General features: G+C 41.5%; 1 protein-coding gene across 1 annotated transcript in view; it reads right to left on the minus strand.

Moving 5' to 3' along the window:
- Nucleotides 6,135-9,393, minus strand: part of LOC109837722 (receptor homology region, transmembrane domain- and RING domain-containing protein 1) — an 8,234-nt gene continuing 4,975 nt past the window's right edge. The window contains exons 3-5 of the mRNA XM_020406066.1: nucleotides 8,321-8,719; nucleotides 6,707-6,808; nucleotides 6,135-6,616 (exon numbers count right to left, since the gene is read on the minus strand). Coding sequence (XP_020261655.1) covers nucleotides 6,720-6,808; nucleotides 8,321-8,719 — 488 coding nt within the window. The 3' untranslated portion in view covers nucleotides 6,135-6,616; nucleotides 6,707-6,719. The remainder of the gene's footprint in view (nucleotides 6,617-6,706; nucleotides 6,809-8,320; nucleotides 8,720-9,393) is intronic.

Here is a 9,393-nt window from a genome sequence, read left to right on the forward strand (position 1 = left end):
AACTGCAAGTGTATGACATGTGAGCCCCACACCGATGTGACTAGTAGAGGGTTCACATGTCATATACTTGCAACTCACGGGGAGAGGTGAGCTGCCAGCTCACCTCCATTATTCTTGTTGGGGGAATTACCCACTAAACCAGAGAATAGAACAATCACAAACACAGTATTTACGTGGTTCGATCAAATTGATCTACGTCCACGGCAAGAAGGGGATAGATCTCACTAATAGAGAGAGGGAGTACAAATAGAGATTACACTCACTCAATAATCTCACAAACAACAAATCACTCTTCCTAACTGATCTTAGCTCTGATGGATTTCTCAAGTTTTGATAGATCTCCTAAGCTCAGATTATTTTAAGAAGAGAGCGGAGAGGAGGGGTTTTATAGCTTCCATGCCCTCTCTTTTGTCAACAAATTCGGCACCTCCCCCTCTCTCTTTGTCAACAATTACGGATCCAGCTCCCCTCTTTCAACACAGAAAACCAGCTACACACCAAAAGCCAGCCAACCCCCAAGTCAACAATTTCTTTGTGGCTTGATGTTTTTGACCAACAATCTCCACCTCGGCGAACGTTTGCCCAAAACTGAGCCGACACCAATATCTAGTGAGTCTTCACCCATCTTGCAAACAATGCCCCAAAAGGGGCCACTTAACAAGTGCGAATGCCTCCCAAATTCAAGCAGTGCTTGAACTTGAAGACCGGGATCGGTTTGGTCAACATGTCAGCTGGGTTGTCTGCAGTACCAATCTTCTTCATCGTGATGTTTCTTTCAGTAGTTGCCTCACGAATGAAATGATATCTGACATCAATATGCTTTGTCCTCTCATGATGTGCTGAGTTTTTGCTTAGATGTATTGCGCTCTGATTGTCGCAAAATACAACTGAACTAGCCTCCTGTAGAAGTCCAAGCTCCCTCACGAGATTTCTCAACCAAATGGCCTCTTTTACCGCTTCTGCTGCTGCCATGTATTCTGCCTCTGTAGTAGACAAAGCAACTGTCGATTGTAGAGTCGATCTCCAACTAATAGCTGAGCCAGAAAGAGTAAAAAGATAACCAGTCAAAGATCTCCTTTTATCGAGATCACCTGCATAGTCAGAATCCACAAAACCTACAACTGAGGTTCCCAAAGTACTGCTATCAAAAACTAAACCCAAATCTGAGGTACCCCTGAGATACCGAAGGATCCACTTTACTGCTTCCCAGTGTGCCTTCCCTGGTTGAGCCATGTATCTGCTCACTACACTGACTGCCTGGGCAATGTCTGGACGAGTGCAAATCATAGCATACATTATGCTACCCACTGCATTGGAGTATGGAACTCGGGACATCTCCTTCTTCTCGTTCTCACTTGTAGGTGAATCTGAAGCCGAGAGCCTAAAGTGAGGAGCCAAAGGAGTCGTAACGGGCTTGGCCTTCTTCATCCCAAAGCGTTCAAGCACCTTTTCAATATAACTCTTCTGTGAGAGATATAAAGTTCCAGCTTTCCTGTCCCTCCTGATCTCCATACCTAAGATCTTCTTTGCTGCACCAAGATCTTTCATCTCAAACTCATCACTGAGTTGTTTCTTCAAAATAAGAATCTGCGACATGTTCTTAGCAGCAATAAGCATGTCATCGACATATAATAGAAGATAAATAAAAGAATCATCTCCTAGATGCATGTAGTACACACAACTATCATAAGTACTTCTTGAGTACCCATGACTAAGCATAAAATTATCAAACCTCTTGTACCACTGTCTGGGAGATTGCTTCAGGCCGTACAAAGATTTCTTCAATCTGCAAACTTGATCTTCTTTACCTTCTACGAAGTATCCCTCTGGCTGAGACATGTAGATAGTCTCCTCAAGTTCGCCATGTAAAAATGCAGTCTTCACATCAAGCTGCTCAAGCTCCAGATCAAATAGAGCAACCATGGCAAGCAATACACGGATGGAGGTATGCTTTACAACCGGAGAGAACACTTCATCATAGTCAATTCCCTCCTTTTGTCTATAACCCTTAGCCACCAACCGTGCTTTGAATCTAGCATCTTCAACCCCTGGGATCCCTTCTTTCTTCTTGAAAATCCACTTGCATCCAATTGCCCTTTTACCCTTAGGTAATTGCACCAAATCCCAAGTCTGATTCTTGTAGAGTGACTCGAGTTCTTCTGTCATAGCTGTGGCCCAACGTCCAGATTCTCCGCATGAGACAGCTTCAGTAAAGTTTGATGGCTCTTGAATACTCATCTCTTCAGCTGTCGTGAGAGCATACGCCACTAATTCAGCATGTGCATATCTTTGAGGAGGTTTGATCTGTCTCCTCTCTCTGCCAGTGGCTATGGAATAAGGTTCTTCAGTCTCAGCATCATCAGCATCTGAGCCTGAATCATGTTGCTCTTCTACAGCTGTAGGAGCAAATTTTATAGACGACTTTTGAGACGTCTCTCCCTCGAGCTCCACCTGAAGCTCCACCTTATCCATGGTCTTCTCTACATTTCCTGTAGACTCAACAGAAACCTTCCCATGATCAAGCATATATCTTTCATTAAAAGTAACATCTCTACTAATAATGAATTTAGGAGAATCAGGTTCAAGACTCCACAAACGATAGCCTTTAACGCCATCAGCATAACCAATAAATATGCATTTCTTAGCTCTAGGCTCAAGCTTACCCTCTCTAACATGATAGTAAGCAGGGCATCCAAATACCTTTAAATTTGAATAGTCATTTGGTTTACCTGACCATACCTTATTTGGAGTCTTGTGTTCTATAGTGGTAGAAGGAGACCGGTTCACCAAGTAACAAGCTGTGTTAACAGCTTCAGCCCAGAAGCCTTTATCCAAGCCAGAGTTTGAGAGCATACACCTAGCTCTCTCCATCAACGTTCTATTCATGCGTTCTGCCACCCCGTTTTGCTGAGGAGTGTGCCTGACCGTGCGATGTCGTACGATCCCAGAATTTGAGCAGAACTGATTGAACTCACCACTGCAGAACTCTAAGCCATTATCTGTTCGGAGACGTTTAATCTTCTTTCCAGTTTGATTCTCAACAAGTACTTTCCACTTCTTGAAAGTTTCGAACACCTCGCTTTTGCGCCTGAGAAAGTAAACCCAAACTTTCCTGGAAAAATCATCAATAAATGTCAGAAAATAAAGAGCACCACCTTTGGATGGAACCTGAGCAGGTCCCCACAAATCTGAATGGATGTAGTCGAGAGTGCCCTTCGTCGTATGTGAGCCAGTCGAGAAGCTGACCCGAGTTTGCTTCCCAAACACACAATGCTCACAGAAATCCAGTGATGATGTATAATCACCACAGAGTAAGCCACGTTTACTCAAAATAGTCATCCCCTTCTCACTCATGTGGCCTAAGCGCATGTGTCACAACTGAGTAGTGTCCCTATCAGTATCAGAGGGGACACCTGTAGAGCCTGTCACCGTACTGCCTTGGAGAACATAAAGACTGTTCACCTTACTACCTTTCATCACAACCAATGAACCCTTAGTAACTCTAAGAGCTCCACCTTCGCCAGTGTAAGAACACCCAATAGAATCCAAAGAACTCAAAGAAATTAGATTTTTCTTTAAGTCCGGGATGTGTCTCACATCTGACAAAGTTCTCACTATCCCATCGTGACACCGGATGCGAACTGTACCAATGCCAACTGTCTTGCAAACTGCATTGTTGCCCATCAAAACTGATCCACCACTTATACTGATCCACCACTTATAGATCTGTAAGTAGTGAACCAATCTTTATTTGGACACATATGAAAAGACGCACATGTATCCAAGATCCATTCTTTATCGGAACGGCCATCCAAGGGACATACTGTAAGAACCGTCTCAGCAACAACGGCAATATCATCCTTTGCCGTATTAGCTGAATCTGAGGTTTCACCACGTTGGTTGTCTTTCTTCTTTAGAGCATAGCATTCTGACTTATAATGCCCTTTCTTGTGACAGTAGAAACACTCTACATTCTTCTTGTTTGGGGCTGACCTGGACTTTGAGCGATTTCTGGATTGCCCTTTATCACCCTCTCTGGCCTTCGATCTACCTCTGGCTAGCAAACCATCAGCCTGCCCATCGGTACCTCTCCCATTCAACTTTGTTCTCAACTCAGCAGAGTTCAAAGAGGCCTTCACATCCTCAAGACTTATGGATTCTCTTCCATACAACATAGAGTTAACAAAGTTTTCATAAGAGTTAGGCAATGAACATAACACAATGAGAGCCTGGTCTTCATCATCAAGTTTAAGATCCAGGTTTTTCATATCCATGACAATTTTATTAAATTCATCAAGGTGTTCCTGAATGGGTGTACCTTCCTTCATCTTCAGTGTGTATAGCCGCTGCTTCAGGTATAATCTCGTAGTAAGAGATTTCTTCAAGTAGAGACTTTCGAGCTTTGACCACAACCCCGCTGCCGTTTCCTCATCGGCAACTTCACGAAGCACATTGTCGGATAGTGACAATTGCAAGGCGCTGTGAGCCTTTTCGTCCATCTCTTCGATCTCGGCACTAGTCATATCTTCTGGGTATTTCCCGTCGATAGCTTTAACCGTGCCTTCACGTCGCAACAAAGCCTTCATCTTTATCCTCCATAGGCCAAAATTGTTCTGGCCATCAAAGATCGACACCGAGAACTTTACGAAAGCCATTGTAGAGGATTGAAAGCTGTCCTAGAACCGAGAAGCTCTGATACCAGTTTGTTGGGGGAATTACCCACTAAACCAGAGAATAGAACAATCACAAACACAATATTTACGTGGTTCGATCAAATTGATCTACGTCCACGGCAAGAAGGGGATAGATCTCACTAATAGAGAGAGGGAGTACAAATAGAGATTACACTCACTCAATAATCTCACAAACAACAAATCACTCTTCCTAACTGATCTTAGCTCTGATGGATTTCTCAAGTTTTGATAGATCTCCTAAGCTCAGATTATTTTAAGAAGAGAGCGGAGAGGGGGGGTTTTATAGCTTCCATGCCCTCTCTTTTGTCAACAAATTCGGCACCTCCCCCTCTCTCTTTGTCAACAATTTCGGATCCAGCTCCCCTCTTTCAACACAGAAAACCAGCTACACACTAAAAACCAGCCAACCCCCAAGTCAACAATTTCGGCCCTTTCTCTCTTTCGGTGCCTCTATATTTGACTAACAATTCTCATATATTTATACACACACATCCGCGGGTGGGATTCTTGGTCAGCAGCTCCATGGGGGGGACTCGCTCCCTAGGCACGTGCCCTGTTGGTCAGGGGTTTGAATCCCCGCTGCCGCATTCAACTGGGCTCCCTTGGTTTAAGGGTGGGGACGGAGACCCGTGGTTTTAATATTCAGCTAATCAGTCTGATAGATTAGGGACCCGTTTGAGTCTGTTCTGGTCCACACGCTGAGTGACCACCTACGTGGAATTGGCCCCCCTGGTAGCAAAGAGATGGCTCCCTCAGCTGTGGGGGATCGGGGAGATTCGAACCGTGGTCTCCGCCGGACCCCAAAGGGGGACGCTGAGTGGCTGACCGGGTTTCCCTTGTCATAAAAAAAAATATTGGAAAAAATATTTGGCCTGAGCAGATGACAGTAAGGCCTGAAGCTGACTAGTTGATGCGGACTGAAACCTGCCAAATTATCTAAAATAGCAATAATGAGCAATCCTATGCAAAGCTTGCTGGTGTCAACAACCAATCCACCAACTTTTATTCGGCCATTACCAGTGACTTCAGCTTCTATACTGCGAGCAGCAAGCCGATGGTTGGATATTTGTCACGCCCTTTTCCCATGAATGCGAGAGGCCAACTGGTGTGAACTGAGTATGAATTCCAAAGAGGCAAAACTAGCTCCACATGTGAGGTAAGTGGGAGCTGAGGCGGTCTGCAGTTCTCAACTCAAAGAGTATTTAAGGGAGGATGATGGTGCTTAACCGCATGAAAAGGGGTGAGGCTGCGTAGATGCTGCTTAACTCTACAGATTTTTTCCCCCTTCTTATCGCCGCCGCTTTATTCATTCTTAATACCTGTCGATGTTTAAATGAATGTCATGACTCGGCCGCTTTAGGAAGAGCATAATGGATGTCTCTATTTTAGGAATATACTCATACCAAAACAAAACTGCAAATGATAAAAGAAACGCTCAAATTTGCCAAAAAGAAGTCAGTAGGACTACAGCAAGAAAAAAGCCATCCAGAGACAAACAAAGAAGATCCTACAGCTCTATTGTGAATCCTTGCATTCGTCCATTCATCAAGTTTCTCCCTACAACTAAAATACATACATATACGGCTGAGAGCAAGAAACACTGACCACATTACACAAATATCCCCACATTCATGTTACATATGTAAACAACAAACTCAGCCACGGTCTCCAACTCAAAAATTGTATATCAAAGCATCATGCGAGAGCAAAGGGCAGACCACAAGGGGGGGAAAGAGCCTTCATCCATAAATTATGACTGAACACGTCGGAATAATGAAGCAGCTGCTGCTATTTTCAACTTCTCTACAGAGATCATAGGGCATGACAGCTAAAACAAACACAAAGAAGACAACATGATCAAATCGGGCTCCAAGTTTGCTTGTGTTAGCCCCCATCTTATTGAAGAAACGTGTTGCATCTACCTAGCAGAACATACAAGCAGTCAAATTTCTAATAGAGGATTCAAGCAATGATTATTTCAGCTACCAGTAGACAAAGTTGAAATTTCTTACAATTTTTCATAAATTACTCTCCTGAGTTCATCTCATGCTTGCAAACTGGGCAAAAAGTGCCCCACTTTGTCAACCAGGAGTCGACACAGATTGAATGAAACTCTGGGGGGGGAAAGGGTGTAACAGTTAGGAACAGGGCAACATATAACTATCACTCAGCTTTTATCATAAAATAATTGAAGTAACCTCATTAGCTACCCATTTCCCTCCCAGAAAGACTAGCTTTTGGCCTATTTTTGCCCGTTACAAAAATGGGATCAACAAAGCATATGGAATTTGAAGAACAAAGCGATATACTTCTGTACCATCCAAATTTGTACTACTGATATTGTTACGTTATGAAAATATAACCTCAATCCTTACCGTAACTTCGGAATTTTGGTGTAGTGGAAGGAGCTTTAAGATGGTGTCAGAGTAATCCAGGTTCAATTCCCATAGGCCACAAATTTAAAGCAGACTTGCTCAAGCTGCGAGGGCATGTTAGATTATAAAAATATACCCCTCAACCCTCACCATAACTTTGGAGTTTTGGTATAGTGGAAGGGACTATAAGAAATATAAATAGTTGTTGCTTCTCTGTACAAAGAAAAGAAATTAGGTGCTATTCTCATTTACAAGGATTTTTAGAATTCTGAATGTAACTGTCTCAGAAACGAGAACCTGACTGATATTGGACGGTGTACCAGTCGCATCAGAATGCATCCAGAACCCCAAATTAACTCTGGAGCATGGATAGACCCACCATAAGTGGCAACAGTACATGAGTACAAATGTACAATATGCAAATTTGTTGGGAAACGGGTTTCCTGAAAAATAGGTCAATTCATGTACTTTTGCAACACCCGATTTCCTAAAAGTACGTCTATACAAACAAAGAAAAATAAACCCCTTGTAGAAAAGTGGTTTCCATAAATGGGTTCCCACCCATTTCCCACTAACCAAACAGTAAGCAATAAAATACTGACAGTGACTGATGCCTGAAGAATTCCTAAGCTTTTAGAGAGATATTTTTGCACTAATTCCACTCACTAACATGTTTTAAGCGGCTAAGCCCATTATAAAATGGACATGACAACTAACAAAGATACATGTTTCTTCATGAACTGGTTATGTTAAAGCCTGGCCGTGGTCAATAGCGTCCACCACATAACTCATCTTGTCTAACGAGTATCCATCACACATTCGTATTTAATGTCATATATGTGTCGGAATGTTATAATTCTTCAGACATCACTGAATCATGGGTCCTACGGTTTTAGATCAGCTAGATGAATCCTTCATTTCATTCAATTAACCGCCCTACTTTCCATTAAATCAACAAATATTTCCTCCTTTACTTCTATATCTAGCCTTCTGTTGCTCTGGCCTTAGTAACATCTAAGTTCCAATTGTTATAAATAACGTTTATCATTACATTTTCTAACAAGAATTTGCAATTAGCCACACCCATCCAATATTGTCCAAATTCTTTGGTATCAACATTTCAAATTAAAATTTACCAAATGTTTCATATCAAGCTTAAATCAAATCATTTCTATAGATTAAACTTCGTTACAAGCTTATTTCTTATAATAATATCCCAATATAAAAGGTTAAAAGTTAATAACAGCTTACCATGTAGACATGGAAGAACTCTCAGTCTCTCTCCATCTTTATAATCTTCAAGGCAGATGGCGCAAGTGTCTGCAGTTCTCTTGCTATTTACATAGGCACTCTTAAATGTGAAGCAAGGAAGAAGTTCCACAGACTGCCTATTCATCGTAGTAGGACGGCTGTGTCTTGCTGCATGCCGGAGAAGCCGACAGTTCCGAGCAAAGAGAAATGCTGCTAGAACTGATATTATGACCACAAGAGAGACAAAAGAAATTACCAACACAGTTCCAGCAGTCTCATCCATTGATGAACCTATACAACATTCCCCTTCTTCTCCGCGAGCAAACTTCTTCAGGGTTTCCCCGGCCATCTTTGAAACGAATACTGCATGCATGTGGATGCCAGTTGAGTCGCCGATCACTGCAGTGAGAAAATACCAGGTCATCTCTAGGTAGGTTGTGAAAACTATCCACTACAAATAGTAAAATGCATCAAACATGTTGCTTCCAAAAAATACAATTTTGCTGAAAACAAATTATATATCTTGTTCCATGAAATTCTCCAAGATGTACACTGTGCGGTTGAATTCATAGTGCCCATCTGGGAACTGGAAATTTCTTACGGAGCAAGATAAGAATGCTCTACCATTAGGGGTGGAAACGAACCAAATAATTAATAAACAGATTAGTTATTATTCATCCAGATATTCGGTCATATTCGATTTGGTAGTTCATTTAATAGTAAATGAATATTGGTGAATATCCTGTTCATAAATGAATAGAATTTGACCAGAGGTATATTCGATTCATATGATTATTAGATATTCGTTTATATTTTTGTACTTCTATATTACTACATTTTATTATCTTTTATGTGTGCATAATACTATAAATATTGCTATTTATAAGTATTATATGAATAATTTATAAACATACAATACAATAATTCTTACAGTAAAATATCAAGTAAAACGTTATAAAAAATAAATAAGAAATGACTTAGGTTTAAGCTGAAGATTTCATGCTCAATAATCATGTAAGATACAAGTGTGCTAATGAGATATTTGTGAATATTTAACAAATATTCGTCCAATC

Source organism: Asparagus officinalis, chromosome 4 (genome assembly GCF_001876935.1).
Source record: "Asparagus officinalis chromosome 4, Aspof.V1, whole genome shotgun sequence".
In the NCBI taxonomy this organism is placed as follows: Eukaryota; Viridiplantae; Streptophyta; class Magnoliopsida; order Asparagales; family Asparagaceae; genus Asparagus; species Asparagus officinalis.